The sequence below is a fragment of the Coregonus lavaretus genome (assembly GCF_964263955.1).
Source record: "Coregonus lavaretus genome assembly, chromosome: 19".
Taxonomy (NCBI): domain Eukaryota; kingdom Metazoa; phylum Chordata; class Actinopteri; order Salmoniformes; family Salmonidae; genus Coregonus; species Coregonus lavaretus.
In genome coordinates, this window is record NC_140006.1 from 40,326,517 (window position 1) to 40,345,891 (window position 19,375).

The following is a 19,375-nucleotide window of genomic DNA, read 5'->3' on the forward strand; positions in this document are numbered from 1 at the left end:
GAACACACAGGAGGCTTGGTGCGTGGTGTCTGCACTGGTGGTAAAGGGCTGGAGACACGCACCATAGAGCCAGTGCGTGGAGGAGACACAGGGCTCTGAAGACGCACTGGAAACCTGGTGCGTGGTGTAGGTACTGGTGGTACTGGGCTGGAGCGGGGAGGTGGCGCCGGAAACACCGGACCGTGCAGGCGTACTGGCCCCCTTGAGCACTGAGCCTGCCCAACCTTACCCGGCTTGATGCTCCCCGTCGCCCGACCAGTACGGGGAGGTGGACTAACCCGCACCGGCCTATGTGGGCGAACCGGGAACACCATGCGTAAGGCTGGTGCCATGTACGCCGGCCCGAGAAGACGCACTGGTGGTCTGATGCGTGGGACCGGCTTCATGACATCCGGCTCAACACTCAATCTGGCCCGGCCGATACGTGGAGCTGGACTGTACCGAACCGGGCTATGCCTGCGTACAGGAGACACCATGCGCTCAACTGCGTAACACGGTGTCTGCCCGTACTCTCGCTCTCCACGGTCAGTCCAGGGAGTAGGCGCAGGTCTCCTACCTGACTTCGCCACACTCCCTCTTAGCCCCCCCCCAAGAAATTCTTGGGTAGTACCCACAGGCTTCCAGTCTTGCCTCCGTGCTGCCTCCTCATATCGCCGCCTCTCGGCTTTAGCTGCCTCCAGCTCTTCACGAGGACGGCGATACTCTCCCGGTTGTGCCCAAGGCCCCTTACCATCCAGAATCTCCTCCCATGTCCATGAATCCTTTATGGCTGGGTCCTGTTGCCGCTTCACACGCTGCTTGGTCTTGTTGTGGTGGGTTTTTCTGTCACGATCGTGTGAAGGATGAGACCAACGCGCAGCGCGTGTACCGATAAACATGATGACTTTATTAAATTAAAGTGCAACACGAGAAAACAACAAAATACGATACGTGAAGTTCCACTACTGATACAGACAGCAACAAGGAAACAAAAACCCACAAACCCCACAGGAAAAACATACAGATAAATATGGCTCCCAATCAGAGATAACGAGCCGAACAGCTGACACTCGTTACCTCCGATTGGGAGTCATTGCCCAAACATAGAAATACAACACTCTACACCCAACATAGAACCAAAACACATAGACTGCACACACCCTGGCTCAACAATAATGAGTCCCAGAACCAGGGTGTGACATTGCAGCTGTTTGTTCAAGTTATTCAGGTGCTCAGTAACATCCACCATAAATGCAAGGTCCGGCATCCATTCTGCGTAATGAAATTCTAACACTGGTTTGCCCTTTTCTTCCATGAACTGTTCAATTTCTTCTCGTAAATCAAAGAAACGCCTCAGCACAGCACCTCGGCTTAACCATCTTACCTCAGTGTGGTATGGCAGGCCATAGATGTGGTCTTTCTCTCTGAGAAGGCTGTCAAACTGACGGTGATTCAGGCTTCTAAATCGGATGAAATTAACAGTTTGGATGACCACCTTCATGACGTTATCCATCTTTAATGACTTGCAACACAAAGCCTCCTGGTGCAAAATACAGTGAAAAGTCAAAAAATCACGTCCTCCATTTGCAGATTGCACTTTCTCTCTGAACTTTGTCACAACGCCTGCTTTTTTCCCGATCATTGAGGGCGCACCATCTGTAGCCAGGCTGACAGCGCGGGACCAGTCCACTCCGACCCTGTCCAGCGCGCCGACGAGTGCGGTAAAAATATCAGCTGCTGTCGTTGTATCTGTCATCGGCACCAACTCCACAAACTCCTCGGTGACGGTCAATGTGTCATCAACTCCGCGGATGAAAAAATGGCCAGTTGTGCAACATCTGTAATGTCCGTGCTTTCATCAATTGCAACCGAAAACGCAATAAATGACTTTACTTTTTGCTTCAACTGGCTGTCCAAATCCACTGAAAGATCGGAAATCCTGTCTGCAACTGTGTTTCTTGTCAGGCTGATATTTGCAAAAGCCTGCCGCTTTTCAGGGCACACAATCTCCGCTGCCTTCATCATGCATGTTTTTACAAATTCACCCTCACTAAATGGTTTTGAAGCCACTGCGATTTCATTAGCAATGAGGTAGCTAGCTTTCACTGCAGCGTCACTGATGTCTCGGCTGTGAGTAAACACAGACTGCTGTTTCTTCAGACCCGCCAACAGTTCATTCACCTTCTCTCATCTCCGCTGTCCTTGAAAGTTGTCATATTTGTCGGCATGAAGACTCACATAGTGGCGACGAAGGTTATATTCTTTCAGCACTGCAACATGCTCTGAACACACCAAACATACAGCTTTCCCATTCAATTCCGTGATTAAATAGGATGACAATTTTTCTTGGAACACTCTGCACTCTGCGTCCACTTTTCTCTTTTTTGACAGAGACATATTGGGGCAATGAGGGTGCCAAAGCACATAATGTTAAAAGTAGAAGCCGTAATAAATATCGCGGGCAAAACAAAGTAGCTCATTGGCTGCACGTGCTTGACCTACTTGCTCTGCCCCGGTATAAACAGTTTGCTTGCTTAACACAATTGCTATTGCGCCATCCAGTGGACGCAATTGGAACAGCAGTTTATTTTATTGAAAAATTGCAGCGCATTTTTATACTTTACAAAAATATTATTATTATTATTATATATATATTTTTTTCAAAATCATCTCGCGGGCCGGATTAAACCCGTTTGCGGGCCTGATCCGGCCCGCGGGCCGTACGTTTGACACCCCTGCTTTAGAAGCTTCTGATAGGCTAATTGACATCATTTGAGTCAATTGGAGGTGTACCTGTGGATGTATTTCAAGGCCTACCTTCAAACACAGTGCCTCTTTACTTGACATCATGGGAAAATCAAAAGAAATCAGCCAAGAATTGTAGACCTCCACAAGTCTGGTTCATCCTTGGGAGCAATTTCCAAACGCCTGAAGGTACCACGTTCACCTGTGCAAACAATAGTATGCAAGTATAAACACCATGGGACCACGCAGCCGTCATAACGCTCAGGAAGGAGACGTGTTCTGTCTCCTAGAGATTAACGTACTTTGGTGCGAAAAGTGCAAATCAATCCCAGAACAACAGCAAAGGACCTTGTGAAGATGCTGGAGGAAACCGGTACAAAAGTATCTATATCCACAGTAAAACAAGTCCTATATCGACATAACCTGAAAGGCCGCTCAGCAAGGAAGAAGCCACTGCTCCAAAACCGCCATAAAAAAGCCAGACTACGGTTTGCAGCTGCACCTGGGGAGAAAGATTGTACCTTTTGGAGAAATGTCCTCTGGTCTGAAGAAACAAAAATAGAACTGTTTGGCCATAATGACCATCGTTATGTTTGGAGGAAAAAGGGGGTCCCTTGCAAGCCGAAGAACACCATCCCAAACGTGAAGCACGGGGGTGGCAGCATTATGCTGTGGGGGTGCTTTGCTGCAGGAGGGTCTGGTGCACTTCACAAAATAGATGGCATCATGAGGAAGGAAAATTATGTGGATATATTGAAGCAACATCTCAAGACATCAGTCAGGAAGTTAAAGCTTGGTCGCAAATGTGTCTTCCAAATGGACAATGACCCCAAGCATACTTCCAAAGTTGTGGCAAAATGGCTTAAGGACAACAAAGTCAAGGTATTGGAGTGGCCATCACAAAGCCCTGACCTCAATCCTATAGAAAATGTGTGGGCAGAACTGAATAAGCGTGTGTGAGCAAGGAGGCCTACAAACCTGACTCAGTTACACCAGCTCTGTCAGGAGGAATGGGCCAAAATTCACCCAACTTATTGTGGGAAGCTTGTGGAAGGCTACCCGAAATGTTTGACCCAAGTTAAACAATTTAAAGGCAATGCTACCAAATACTAATTGAGTGTATGTAAACTTCTGACCCACTGGGAATGTGATGAAATAAATAAAAGCTGAAATAAATCATTCTCTCTACAATTATTCTGACATTTCACATTCTTAAAATAAAGTAGGGATCCTAACTGACCTAAGACAGGGAATGTTTACTAGGATTAAATGTCAGGAATTGTGAAAAACTGAGTTTAAATGTATTTGGCTAAGGTGTATGTAAACTTCCGACTTCAACTGTATATTTTTAACAAATTTTACTTTCACTACCTTCCTAAAGAAAGAATCTCTTTTTACTCCCGTACATTTTCTCTGACACCCAAAAGTACTCGTTACATTTAGAATGCTTAGGCAGGACAGCAGTATGGTCCAATTCACGCACATATCAATATAACGCGTTGTCATCCCTACTGCCTCTGATCTGGCGGACTCACTAAACACAAATACTGAGTTTGTAAGTGTCTGAGTGTTGGAGTGTGCCCCTGTCTGTCCGAAAAGAAAAAGAAAAAAAGAAAATTGTGCCATCTGGTTGGCTTAATATAAGGAATTTAATGTATAGCATTTACTTTAACTTTTACTCAAGTAGGACAGTTGAGAACTTTTTCCACCACTGTACTTGAGTACATTTAAAACCAGACACTTTTAGACTTTTACTCAAGTAGTATTTTACTAGCAACGGTCATCAAAATTGTTTAAACAAAAGTTTTAAAAGATCATTCAATCATCAATGGATGAAGATACTCTAAACATGTATCATTTTTTAAAAATCCAACAGATATTGATTGAATTATAGGACATAAAACATTTTACTGGCATGGACAAATAATGAATGGAGTTCAGGGAATTTGGTGGGAATTCAGGTATTCAATTTATTGTAAAATTTCACTTTAATTTTCTTGGAATGCACTCATATATATATATATACTCTTTCTAATGGTATCAAGTATTTTGTAAATATTTTGTGTTAAGATAAAGAAAATGTTATGTGCAGCATTTGCATAAATACACTGGGTCTATTTGCATATATGAATTATTAACATAAAGGGGTGGAACAGGGCTGCAACCACCAAAAACGTACTCTGTCTAGGTCTATCTGTACTCACCCGCGGTGTCTAGACTGCCTCATGAATTACTGTTGTTGTCACGTTTTGTTGCATAATTCAAAAAGTGTGTCAATAGCAGGATAACCTCGTATTAAAAATCAACAGGCTTGGCTCTAGATTACATTTAAGTAATAAGGCCCGAGGGGGTGTGGTGTATATGGCCAATATACCACGGCTAAGGGCTGTTCTTATGCACAATGCAACGCGGAGTGTCTGGATACAGCCCTTAGCCGTGGTATATTGGCCATATATCACAAACCCCTGAGATGCCTTATTGCTATTATAAACTGGTTACCAACACAATTAGAGCAGTAAAAATAAATGTTTTGTCATACCCATGGTATACGGTCTGATATACCACGGCTTTCAGCCAATCAGCATTCTGGGGTCGAACCACCCTCTTGCCTCTAGCTGATATAAGGTGTAATCATTAGTCCAACAGTTGCAAACAAAAGTTACTATTGGACAAATTCAGGTATGTTTATCCCCGTTTTGTTCTGTTTGCTTCCATTGAAGAAATGCTTTTCAACAGAATCGTCGGAATGAATACACCCCTGATCATGCGTAAACACAGTTTACTTTCATAGTAGCCACGTTGTATTCCTTCTCGCATCTATGCGCTCTCCTTCAACTTTTCCCTTCGCTTATGGACTTCAATGCACAACACATCAGCTGTATGTGACCAGGCGAAAAAACCCTTCCAAGCCAAACCATATCATAACCGCTACACACAGCCTACATCGTTGTCCCTATATTAGCTAAAATAACGTCATAGTTTATTTATAATTTATTTTACCTTTATTTAACTAGGCAAGTCAGTTAAGAAAAAAATCTTATTTACAATGAAGGCCTACACCGGCCAAACCCGGACGACGCTGGGCCAATTGTGCGCCGCCCTATGGGACTCCCAATCATGGCCGGTTGTGATACAGCCTGGAATCGAACCAGTGGGTCTGTAGTGACGCCTCAAGCACTAAGATGCAGTGCCTTAGACCAATGCGCCACTCGGGAGCCCAGTCAACATGGCTAATAGAACTAACACGTTAGTAAACCCGCCACAATCACGCAGTAATGTTACATTGTATAGTCAGTAAGCAGTTAGACCGGCGGGCCCCGGTGGCAATAAATTTGTAAAACCAAAAGCTTACCTTGACTTGGAAGAGTTCCAGTGTTGTGTTGGATAGTCATAGCCAGCTAGCTAACATAGCATCCCTCTGTTTGAGCATGGTGTTTGAGTAGGCTTAACTAGATACCTGCATTTGCTAGCTGTGTCTCTCTCGCTTGTCCTGTTCAACTATTGTCTTTCTCTCTTTGTGAGTCAGCTACTCACCACATTTTATGCACTGCAGTGCTAGCTAGCTGTAGCTTATGCTTTCAGTACTAGATTCATTCTCTGATCCTTTGATTGGGTGGACAACATGTCAGTTCATGCTGCAAGAGCTCTGATAGGATGGAGGACGTCGTCCAGAAGTTGTCATAATTACTGTATTGAAGTCAATGTACCCAGAGGAGGACGGAAGATAGCTGTCCTCCAGCTACACCATGGTGCTATTATTTGGTGACGTGATTATATTTAGTATTGTTTTATCTAAAAAGGATAACTTTTTTAATGTTTAAAAATATATATTTTTATGAAATTCACTGAGCAAGAGTATGAAAGAGTAAAATGAAAGAAATCAATCCAGCGAGGGCCCACCCCTCAACCACAGGAAATAGATGGCTGAAAAAGATAGAGGGCGGGCCATGCGCATTGCTAATTTTACTGGGTGACTTTCACTTTTACTTGAGTGATTTTCTATTAAGGTATCTTTTACTTACTCAAGTATGACAATTTAGTACTTTTTCAACCACTGCACACACACACAATTCCTCCCTCCATTACCCCTGTCTGACCTTGTGATTGCTTTCTTTGACCTTTTGACTCTGATGTTTAACACTGACCTCTTTCCGTTAGGCTTTCTTTGAGACGGTCAGTATGATGCGTCAGGTGTCCCACCAACACATTGCTCTGCTGCATGGCGTCTGTGTTCGCAACCAGGACAGTAAGTCAACGTCCACCCTTCCTCTTATCTTCGTTCTTAAACTGAGACTCAGCGACATGCCACAAGCCGCAGGACGAACCTAAGTTATTGTAGATGATTGTGATGTAAGACTATGTACTCCCACAGAGTATCTGCTAGAACGTGATAACTGCAACATAACAACTAGGGAGAAGTTTAGCCTCGCGCTCTTGGATGTTGAGGAAGTTGTCCCGATACTGCTGTTTGCTTTGTGCTTCGCTGAAGTCCTAGACGTAACGACATAGTGTCTGCATTTGCAATATGGCCGTATGTTGTGGAAAATACTTAATATCTCTGACATAAAAAAATAAAAAAAATAATGCAATTTGCTAGTACTTTTTCATCTGAAAATGGGCTAGACTTTTTTTGGGACCTCTAACTGTGTGTGGTCCCTGTTCAGATATCATTGTGGAGGAGCATGTGAAGCTGGGTCCTCTGGATGTATTCATGCAGGGGCGTCGTCTTCAACTCAGCACCTCCTGGAAGTTCCAGGTGGCCAAACAACTGACCAGAGCCCTCAGCTACCTGGTGAGAAAGGAAGAGGCGCGAGACACAATCAATGATTCACACTATAGGGCCAAGCCTAGCTGTACTGGGATGGCCTGGTTACGCATCCACCATAGTTAATGGAACTGTGCTGGAAAGGACAATGTGCAAGGAAAATATCAGAGACAGTCCTGTATGGTTCAGGTTGGCCCTACAGTATAAAACAGGCATAAACATTTGCCATGGTAATAACATTACATTCTGTATTCTTACCAGAATGAAAGCGTCTTTGGAACTTGGTGCCAACCTGGAGGACACAAGTAGTTTGTTCAAACTTGTACAGATGCAGTCAAATATATTGGCACCCTTGCACTTTACAATGGAGTGCAATGGAGAATAATGTTCCGTTTTTTTCTTTTCAAAACTGGTTGAATGGCTATTTTTACCACGTAGGCACCTGCAATTTACCACAGGCAAAATAAGTTATACATTAAACAAGAATCATTGCTTCCAAAAATTAATTCGAATTTGGAATAATTTAGTCCAGGCCATTTTTTACGTTGAAGTGAAAGATCTTAATTTAAGTTAGAATTAGTTTTCCTTCTTGGTCCTGTGCAGTTGTCAATCAAACATGTGTAAACAAAACAAAAAATAAATCTCAACTTATTTTAAAAGAAATCATGCAAGGGTGGCTATATATTTGACCGTATCTGTATACGTCAGTGGAGGCTACTGAGGGGAGGACGGCTTATAATAATAGCTGGAACGGAGTGAATGGAATTGCATCAAACACATGGAAACCATGGAAACCATGTGTTTGATGTATTTGGTACTATTCCACTTATTCCGCCGCTCCAGCCATTATCACAAGCCCATCCTCCCCAATTAATGTGCCACAAAACTCCTGTGTTATAGGTCTATATGACTGTGGACATGACCCTTCCCTGTGTTTCTCTCTCAGGAGGATAAGAAGCTGGTCCATGGTTATGTGTCTGCTAAGAACATCCTAGTGGAGCGGGATGGCCTGGAGGGAGAGGCTGGGCCCTTCATCAAACTCAGTGGCCCTGGGGTCCCCATCTCCGCACTCAACAGACAAGGTGTGTCTGTGTGTGTGTGTGTGTGTGTGTGTGTGTGTGTGTGTGTGTGTGTGTGTGTGTGTGTGTGTGTGTGTGTGTGTGTGTGTGTGTGTGTGTGTGTGTGTGTCTATCTGTTTTTTTTCTCTAGCTGATGAGGCTGTGTTGTATTACAGAGTGTGTGGAGAGGATCCCGTGGATCGCCCCAGAGTGTGTGGAGAGGATCCCGTGGATCGCCCCAGAGTGTGTGGAGAGGATCCCGTGGATCGCCCCAGAGTGTGTGGAGAACAGCCAGGCCCTGAGTGTTGCGGTGGATAAGTGGGGTTTCGGCACCACGCTGTGGGAGATCTGTTACGAGGGAGAGGCTCCTCTCAAAGACAGGACACTCATAGAGGTACACCCATACTTCCCCTCACAACACAAGAGACCTACTAACATACAGTGAACAACACAATCTCTTTATTTTTATTTTATTTTTTTTATTTCACCTTTATTTAACCAGGTAAGCCAGTTGAGAACAAGTTCTCATTTACAACTGCGACCTGGCCAAGATAAAGCAAAGCAGTGCGATAAAAACAACAACACAGAGTTACATATGGGGTAAACAAAACATAAAGTCAAAAATACAACAGAAAATATATATACAGTGTGTGCGAATGTAGTAAGTTATGGAGGTAAGGCAATAAATAAATAGGCCATAGTGCAAAAATAGTGACAATTTTGTAATTAATAGATGTGCAAAAGATTATGTGCAAATAGAGATACTGGGGTGCAAATTAGCTAAATAAATAACAATAGTAGTTGGATGGGCTAATAACAGATGGGCTGTGTACAGGTACAGTGATCGGTAAGCTGCTCTGACAACTGACGCTTAAAGTTAGTGAGGGAGATAAAGAGTCTCCAGCTTCAGAGATTTTTGCAGTTCGTTCCAGTCATTGGCAGCAGAGAACTGGAAGGAATGGTGGCCAAAGGAGGTGTTGGCTTTGGGGATGACCAGTGAGTTATACCTGCTGGAGCGCATACTACGGGTGGGTGTTGCTATGGTGACCAGTGAGCTAAGATAAGACAGGGATTTGCCTAGCAGTGATTTATAGATGACCTGGAGCCAGTTTGTTTGGCGACGAATATGTAGTGAGGGCCAGCCAACAAGAGCGTACAGGTCACAGTGGTGGGTAGTGTATGGGGCTTTGGAGACAAAACGGATGGCACTGTGATAGACTACATCCAATTTGCTGAGTAGAGTGTTGGAGGCTATTTTGTAAATGACATCGCCAAAGTCAAGGATCGGTAGGATAGTCAGTTTTACGAGGGCATGTTTGGCAGCATGAGTGAAGGAGGCATTGTTGCGAAATAGGAAGCCGATTCTAGATCTAACTTTTGATTGGAGATGCTTAATGTGAGTCTGGAAGGAGAGTTTACAGTCTAACCACCCCTAGACTCAAGCATACAAAACATTTATATATCCTTTATTTACCCAGGTGAGATATGTCTTTCAGAGGGGAGGTCTTGAGTTATTTAATTGAATACAGCTGTTGTTGTCTAGTTTATTGACACTGTGAAAATTCATACCATACCACTTAGATGCAAGGTATTGGAATCAATATTAGAGCAGAGCCCAAGTCTTGGTCCTTGATCTGACTCCTCTCTTTCTCTCTGTGAGCAGAAGGAGATGTTCTACTCGGCCCAGTGTTCCCTGGTGACCCCAGACTTCCCTCAGCTGGGTGAGCTCATCACCAAATGCATGACCTACGACCCCAAGAGGAGGCCCTTCTTCAGGGCCATCGTCAGGGATGTCACCGGGTTGGCTGAGCAGAGTAAGAGGACAAAGAGTACTCACCTTCCCTCTGTTTCTGTCTCTGTCACCTTCCCTCTGTTACTCTCTGTCACCTTCCCTCTGTTTCTGTCTCTGTCACCTTCCCTCTGTTTCTCTCTGTCACCTTCCCTCTGTTTCTCTCTGTCACCTTCCCTCTGTCTCTGTCACCTTCCCTCTGTTTCTCTCTGTCACCTTCCCTCTGTTTCTCTCTGTCACCTTCCCTCTGTTTCTCTCTGTCACCTTCCCTCTGTTTCTGTCTCTGTCACCTTCCCTCTGTTACTCTCTGTCACCTTCCCTCTGTTTCTGTCTCTGTCACCTTCCCTCTGTTTCTGTCTCTGTCACCTTCCCTCTGTTTCTCTCTGTCACCTTCCCTCTGTTTCTCTCTGTCACCTTCCCTCTGTTACTCTCTGTCACCTTCCCTCTGTTTCTGTCTCTGTCACCTTCCCTCTGTTTCTCTCTGTCACCTTCCCTCTGTTTCTGTCTCTGTCACCTTCCCTCTGTTTCTCTCTGTCACCTTCCCTCTGTTTCTCTCTGTCACCTTCCCTCTGTTTCTCTCTGTCACCTTACCTCTTTCTCTCTGTCACCTTCCCTCTGTTTCTCTCTGTCACCTTCCCTCTGTTTCTCTCTGTCACCTTACCTCTTTCTCTGTCACCTTACCTCTTTCTCTCTGTCACCTTCCCTCTTTCTCTCTGTCACCTTCCCTCTTTCTCTCTGTCACCTTCCCTCTGTTTCTCTCTGTCACCTTCCCTCTTTCTCTCTGTCACCTTCCCTCTGTTTCTCTCTGTGTGACCATCTGTGTCTGTTGTCATGATCTCTGTCACGCTCTCTCACATGCATGTGTATGTGCGAACAAGTTTGTGTGTGTGTTTATATTATAGACAATGTGTGAGTATAAGTATTATAACCCTGCCTCTGTGTGGCCCCTCCCCCAGACCCAGCCCTGCCTCCTGGTAGGGTGCCCATCCAGGAAGTGGACCCCACCGTGTTTGAGACCAGGTTCCTCAGGAAGATCAAAGACCTAGGCGAGGTAGGGAAACTCTTAATACATATAGACTTTTGGGGGTGCTTGTCCACATTAAAGGGGCAATCTGGTATTGGTACATCCATTGTTGGACTTTTTAATTATAGCCAATGATTCTTGAAGAGTATCACTTATATATATTATTTCATTGTTCATGTGGGGTGTGTGTATGTGTGCGTGTGTTCCTGTGTGTGTGTGTGTGTGTGTGTGTGTGTGTGTGTGTGTGTGTGTGTGTGTGTGTGTGTGTGTGTGTGTGTGTGTGTGTGTACTATTCGCAGGGTCACTTTGGCAAGGTGGAGTTGTGTCAGTATGACCCCCGTGGGGACGGCCGAGGGCAGCTGGTGGCGGTCAAGTCTCTGAAGCCAGAGAGCAGAGGGCAGCTGTGGAGAGAGATAGATACCATGAGGGGGCTCTACCACCACAACATCGTCAAATACAGAGGAGTGTGTAGCGAGGAGGGTGAGGAGAGTCACACATACACACATGATTATATACAGTAGACAAACCACACCACACACACACACACACACACACACCTCATCCCAGTGATGGGGGTTTGTGCTAACACCGTGTTTCTTTGTCTAGGTGGGAGGACCACTAAGCTGATCATGGAGTACCTGCCAGCGGGGAGCCTTAAGGAATATCTGCCCTGGAGGAAACACCAGACTGACCTCAAGAGACTTCTCCACTACGCCCTCCAGATCTGCCAGGTATAGTAGTATGGAGCTTAATTAATGCCAAAATAAATTCCATTTTCATTTCATTGTTTTAATTAGACCCTGTAGCAGGATTCCACAAATGGCGGCCCACGGCCCGAATTTGGCACGCAGGTGGTTTTATTTGGCCCCTCCAGTTTTCGGAGCAAAAAATATATAGTTTTTATTTTTATTGGCCAATATACCACGGCTAAGGGTTGTATCCAGGCACTTCGTATTGCGTCGTGCATAATAACAGCCCTTAGCCGTGGTATATTGGCCATATACCACAAACCCTCAAGGTGCCTTATTGCTTAATTATGTTCCGGCCCCCCGACCATCCGCTCAAGAAAAAATTGGCCCGCGGCTGAATCTAGTTGATGATCCCTGCCCTATAGGTATTTATGAATCTACTGCGGTTTGTGATTATGGAGAGAGTTGGACAGAATCTAAACCATTGCACTCCTTTAAATGTACTTTCTGCTACTTGGTAACTGTTGCCTAGTACCAAATGGAATGTTGTGGTAAATGTTTTGATGACTCTCATAGAAACCACAAGACTGCCAGGTAAATAGCTATAAAAGTATACAAGCTATAAAAACAAGTGAAAATGTGTGTGTGTCTCTCTCAGGGAATGGATTACTTGGGATCCCAGCGGTTCATCCACCGGGATCTGGCGGCCCGGAACGTTCTGGTGGAGAACGAGAGCACAGTGAAGATTGGAGACTTTGGCCTGACTAAGAGCATGAAGGAGGACAAGAGTTACTACACCGTCAAAGAGGAGACCGACAGCCCTGTGTTCTGGTGAGCAATGTATAAATAGAATGACAATAGAATGGCTTGTGGCACCTTAATTGGGGAGGACGGGCACGTGGTAATGGCTGGAGCAGAATGACTGGAAAGGTATCAACAACATGGTTTCCATGGTTTCCACGTGTTTGATGCCATTCCATTCGCTCCGTTCCAGCCATTGTTATGAGCCGTCCTCCCCTCAGCAGCCTCCACTGAATGACAAGATCAGGTCCTAAAACTTAATGTGATATTTCACTCCCAGATCAATGTTAAGGAGATGAGGTCAGGTGCATTTAAAAGCCTGGATCCCAGTCTATTTCATTTCTATTGTTGCTACCAGAGGCAGTTTGGAACTCGGTAATGAGTGTTGCAGCTGAGGATTTGTGCGCACTACGCTCTTCAGCACTCGGTTGTCCCGTTCTGTGAGGTTGTGTGGCCTACCACTTCGCGGCTGAGCCGTTGTTGCTCCTAGACGTTTCCACTTCACAATAACATCACTTACAGTTGACCGGGGCAGCTCTAGCAGGGCAGAAATGTGATGAACTGACTTGTTGGAAAGGTGGCATCCTATGACGGTGCCACATTGAAAGTCACTGAGCTCTTCAGTAAGGCCATTCTACTGCCAGTGTTTGTCTATGGAGATTGCATGGCTGTGTGCTCAATTTTATTCACCTGTCAGCAACGGGTGTGGCTGAAATAGCCGAATCCACTAATTTATCTTTATCTGTGATTGATCAGATTCAATTCTGATGTTCGCTCCTATTATGTTAACAGGGTGGGGCTCATTCTATTGACATTAGCTCACATGGGCGGCAGGTAGCCTAGCGGTAAAGAGTGTTGAGCCAGTAACTGAGAGGTTGCTGGTTCGAATCCCCGAGTTGACTAGGTGAAAAATCTGTCGATGTACTCTTGAGTCCTTGCTCTGGATAAGAGTTTCTGCTAAGTGATTACAATGTACATATGAACCTTGGTCGTGATCATTAGGCAGTTGGCACCCAACGGGGAGGAACTACCTGAACTTGTCCAATAAGAAATGCTGTTTTCGGTTGCAAAACATTTTGCTACGGTGTGCCCTAACCCTTGTGTTGCCTTGTAGGTATGCTCCTGAGTGCCTGGTGGACTGTAAGTTTTACCCTGCGTCTGACGTGTGGTCCTTCGGAGTGACCCTGTATGAGCTGTTGACCTACTGTGAGACAAGCAGCAGTCCTACCACGGTAAATAACTTTGTCTCTTGTTAACCTCACTATGAAAATATGTTTATACAAATTCCTTAAACTTTGCTGATTTAAAAAAATATTAGGGGTCAGACATGTTAACATGTATCTGATGAGAAGTATCCTAGTCTTGGCTAATCAAACTAGCGCCTGTCTGTTTTGGGGTCAAATCATTCAGAAGTTCAATACTCTGAGCTTTTTCCCACGAAGTCTTCACTTTTCCACTTCCCTTCATGGATTTTAAAGGAAATTACTAGAAATTCCTTCCCCATGCTTGTACCAATCCAATGCTTCTAAGTGCATGGGAAGAGTGCACAAGTGTATACTTTGGGAGAAAAGACTGGGGTGTAGGTTGGGACAGAAATGCGGAGCGTAGGACCAGTGTTTCATCTGTTTTGGTTTTGATCTGGTGTTATGGTTGTTCACAGGTATTCTTGGAGATGCTTCGTCCAACCCAGGGTCAGATGACTCTCACCCGATTGGTGGAAGTGCTGATGTCCGGCAGGAGGCTGCCCTGTCCACCTCGCTGCCCAGACGCGGTAAGAGAACTGGGGAATGATGTCATCTGCTCACCAAGGCTGTGGTCGTTCCTTCTCTTTCATCTGAAAGATACTACTCTGGGGTGAAGTTTCCCCTATGTACAGATCTAGGCTCAGCTTCCCCTCCCCCAATCATAACCTTAACCATGGGGAAACTGACCCAAGATCAGCGTCACCAACGATAATAGCACCCTTTCTACATACAAAATCAGTAGTGTTCCTCTACAGGTATAGGATCTTAATTTGACCAGTTTCTCACAGCAGGAAAATAATCCTACAGCAACAGGAAATGTGAATTATTTTGTAGGGGTTGATAAATTCTTAGTTAGGACAAATCAAGTCTGACATTTTAAAGTGGAAATTACAAACTTTAGAAGCCTTTTCAAACCTTGAATTTTCTGCAGGAAATGTCCTGCAACAACAGGGTGATCAAATTAAGATCCTACACCTATATAAAAAAAAACGACCCTCAATAGGAATGAGTGGGAATAGACCAATCTGCACATCCAATGGCTTTGAGCAGGTGCTGGGTATCAAAGTCAATGTACATTAGCATAAAAAGGAAAACTGCATACACTGGGATTAACATGTCTTCCCAGGTGTGTTTATCATAACAACGTTTTGACCCTTAGGTCAATGTTTTGACCTTTCATCATATTCCTTTTTTGCTGCTTCTTGACCAAAGAAGATCTTTCTATCTGGTCTCTGATCTTTGCTCTTCCGTGTGTGTGTGTGTGTGTGTGTGTGTGTGTGTGTGCGCAGGTATACTCTCTGATGAGGAGGTGTTGGGAGAGTTCCCCGGAGAACAGGATTCAGTTCAAAGGCCTGATCACAGAGCTGGAGCTGCTGCTGAACGAGATGCATGGAGGAGATAGACTGGCTGTCTGACCTGACAAAGCTCACACATAGATGGATAGATAATAATATAATTCATATTATAATAATAATATATATGCCATTTAGCAGACACTTTTATCCAAATAGATAGATAGACGGGTGGATGGATGGATGAAAACACAGCCAGCAAAGATGGACATACAGACAAAGACATACAGAAAGCACAGACAAAAGCTCACTTTTGTCAAAAGATAAAAGCAATATCTTTTTTTACAATAGGGAAACACATTTAGGCTAGATTGAAAACTGGACACTGTACCACTCCGCCATTAGGTTAGCCACTGGAGCCCCCTACCGCACCCACTGTTCTCTCCCACTGGAGCCCCCTACCGCACCCACTGTTCTCTCCCACTGGAGCCCCCTACCGCACCCACTGTTCTCTCCCACTGGAGCCCCCTACCGCACCCACTGTTCTCTCCCACTGGAGCCCCCTACCACACCCTCTGTTCTCTCCCACTGGAGCCCCCAACCGCACCCACTGTTCTCTCCCACTGGAGCCCCCTACCGCACCCACTGTTCTCTCCCACTGGAGCCCCCTACCGCACCCACTGTTCTCTCCCACTGGAGCCCCCTACCGCACCCACTGTTCTCTCCCACTGGAGCCCCCTACCGCACCCACTGTTCTCTCCCACTGGAGCCCCCTACCGCACCCACTGTTCTCTCCCACTGGAGCCCCCTACCGCACCCACTGTTCTCTCCCACTGGAGCCCCCTACCTCACCCACTGTTCTCTCCCACTGGAGCCCCCTACCGCACCCACTGTTCTCTCCCACTGGAGCCCCCTACCGCACCCACTGTTCTCTCCCACTGGAGCCCCTTACCGCACCCACTGTTCTCTCCCACTGGAGCCCCCTACCGCACCCACTGTTCTCTCCCACTGGAGCCCCCTACCGCACCCACTGTTCTCTCCCACTGGAGCCCCCTACCGCACCCACTGTTCTCTCCCACTGGAGCCCCCAACCGCACCCACTGTTCTCTCCCACTGGAGCCCCCTACCGCACCCACTGTTCTCTCCCACTGGAGCCCCCTACCGCACCTGCCACGGTTTCTCTCTATGAGCAGTTTGGCCTACCATCCCTCACAAGCAGATGACAAATTTACTGGTTCACCCTTACTTACAAAACCCTTACTGGCAAAGCCCCACTCTAGCTCTCTAAACTCCTGTCCTTCTCCCAGTCCTTCTACAGCCTACCTACACTCTAGCTCTCTAAACTCCTGTCCTTCTCCCAGTCCTTCTACAGCCTACCTACACTCTAGCTCTCTAAACTCCTGTCCTTCTCCCAGTCCTTCTACAGCCTACCTACACTCTAGCTCTCTAAACTCCTGTCCTTCTCCCAGTCCTTCTACAGCCTACCTACACTCTAGCTCTCTAAACTCCTGTCCTTCTCCCAGTCCTTCTACAGCCTACCTACACTCTAGCTCTCTAAACTCCTGTCCTTCTCCCAGTCCTTCTACAGCCTACCTACACTCTAGCTCTCTAAACTCCAGTCCTTCTCCCAGTCCTTCTCCCAGTCCTTCTCCCTGTCCTTCTCCCAGTCCTTCTACACTCTACCTCTCCCTGTCTGTTCCCACATCCGGCTCCAACTCTGGCTCCAAAACATTTCAACACTCTGCTGCTACTGACTGGAATAAACTCCAACAGGATGTACAACTCAACCAATTATTAATCTCCATCCTCAGTTTCATTATCAGTTTACATTACCTGGTTATCTACCCGTGACTGCTTTTAGACTCAGTAGCTATTAGTTGTGTCCCCTGTAGGTGTTTTAATGTTATGTGTTGTAAATATGTCTTTTAGCTTTTTAATAAATGTCTGGTTTGTCTGTCTGTCTGTATGTATACACCGGTCTGCTTTGCGGCACGGTTATTGCCCCATCTTGGTCAGGTCATTATTGTTAAAGAGAACGTGTTCTCAATTACTTACCTGCTTAAATAAAGGTTAAATAAACAAATATTTACTTTTCCACATACAGTAACTCAAACATACAGTGGGGGAAAAAAGTATTTAGTCAGCCACCAATTGTGCAAGTTCTCCCACTTAAAAAGATGAGAGAGGCCTGTAATTTTCATCATAGGTACACGTCAACTATGACAGACAAATTGAGAAAATAGAATCCACAAAATCACATTGTACGATTTTTTATGAATTTATTTGCAAATTATGGTGGAAAATAAGTATTTGGTCACCTACAAACAAGCAAGATTTCTGGCTCTCACAGACCTGTAACTTCTTCTTTAAGAGGCTCCTCTGTCCTCCACTCGTTACCTGTATTAATGGCACCTGTTTGAACTTGTTATCAGTATAAAAGACACCTGTCCACAACCTCAAACAGTCACACTCCAAACTCCACTATGGCCAAGACCAAAGAGCTGTCAAAGGACACCAGAAACAAAATTGTAGACCTGCACCAGGCTGGGAAGACTGAATCTGCAATAGGTAAGCAGCTTGGTTTGAAGAAATCAACTGTGGGAGCAATTATTAGGAAATGGAAGACATACAAGACCACTGATAATCTCCCTCGATCTGGGGCTCCACGCAAGATCTCATCCCGTGGGGTCAAAATGATCACAAGAACGGTGAGCAAAAACCCAGAACCACACGGGGGGACCTAGTGAAAGACCTGCAGAGAGCTGGGACCAAAGTAACAAAGCCTACCAACAGTAACACACTACGCCGCCAGGGACTCAAATCCTGCAGTGCGAGACATGTCCCCCTGCTTAAGCCAGTACATGTCCAGGCCCGTCTGAAGTTTGCTAGAGTGCATTTGGATGATCCAGAAGAGGATTGGGAGAATGTCATATGGTCAGATGAAACCAAAATATAACGTTTTGGTAAAAACTCAACTCGTTGTGTTTGGAGGACAAAGAATGCTGAGTTGCATCCAAAGAACACCATACCTACTGTGAAGCATGGGGGTGGAAACATCATGCTTTGGGGCTGTTTTTCTGCAAAGGGACCAGGACGATTGATCCGTGTAAAGGAAAGAATAAATGGGGCCATGTATCGTGAGATTTTGAGTGAAAACCTCCTTCCATCAGCAAGGGCATTGAAGATGAAACGTGGCTGGGTCTTTCAGCATGACAATGATCCCAAACACACCGCCCGGGCAACGAAGGAGTGGCTTCGTAAGAAGCATTTCAAGGTCCTGGAGTGGCCTAGCCAGTCTCCAGATCTCAACCCCATAGAAAATCTTTGGAGGGAGTTGAAAGTCCGTGTTGCCCAGCGACAGCCCCAAAACATCACTGCTCTAGAGGAGATCTGCATGGAGGAATGGGCCAAAATACCAGCAACAGTGTGTGAAAACCTTGTGAAGACTTACAGAAAACGTTTGACCTGTGTCATTGCCAACAAAGGGTATATAACAAAGTATTGAGAAACTTTTGTTATTGACCAAATACTTATTTTCCACCATAATTTGCAAATAAATTCATTAAAAATCCTACAATGTGATTTTCTGGATTTTGTTTTCTCATTTTGTCTGTCATAGTTGACGTGTACCTATGATGAAAATTACAGGCCTCTCTCATCTTTTTAAGTGGGAGAACTTGCACAATTGGTGGCTGACTAAATACTTTTTTCCCCCACTGTATTGTGACCTTCAAATGCATGTTGTTGTCGTATTCTATATTTTCTATAGTACAGTATTGATTTGTTTTCCTTTTCACAAGCTATGGATACAGTGTAAGTACCAGTACCTTTATGGATGCTATGGATACAGTGTAAGTAACAGTACCTTTATGGATGCTATGGATACAGTGTAAGTAACAGGACCTTTATGGATGCTATGGATACAGTGTAAGTAACAGTACCTTTATGGATGCTATGGATACAGTGTAAGTAACAGGACCTTTATGGAT

General features: G+C 45.2%; 1 protein-coding gene across 1 annotated transcript in view; it reads left to right on the forward strand.

The window, feature by feature from the left end:
* Window positions 1-17,344, forward strand: part of LOC311147161 (tyrosine-protein kinase JAK1-like) — a 37,082-nt gene extending 19,738 nt beyond the window's left edge. Inside the window, exons 14-25 of the mRNA XM_084183797.1 lie at window positions 6,883-6,970; window positions 7,389-7,516; window positions 8,436-8,571; window positions 8,724-8,941; window positions 10,211-10,361; window positions 11,293-11,387; window positions 11,660-11,840; window positions 11,967-12,091; window positions 12,708-12,880; window positions 13,965-14,082; window positions 14,511-14,621; window positions 15,384-17,344. Coding sequence (XP_084039923.1) covers window positions 6,883-6,970; window positions 7,389-7,516; window positions 8,436-8,571; window positions 8,724-8,941; window positions 10,211-10,361; window positions 11,293-11,387; window positions 11,660-11,840; window positions 11,967-12,091; window positions 12,708-12,880; window positions 13,965-14,082; window positions 14,511-14,621; window positions 15,384-15,509 — 1,650 coding nt within the window. The 3' untranslated portion in view covers window positions 15,510-17,344. The remainder of the gene's footprint in view (window positions 1-6,882; window positions 6,971-7,388; window positions 7,517-8,435; window positions 8,572-8,723; window positions 8,942-10,210; window positions 10,362-11,292; window positions 11,388-11,659; window positions 11,841-11,966; window positions 12,092-12,707; window positions 12,881-13,964; window positions 14,083-14,510; window positions 14,622-15,383) is intronic.
* Window positions 17,345-19,375: the final 2,031 nt, after the last annotated feature.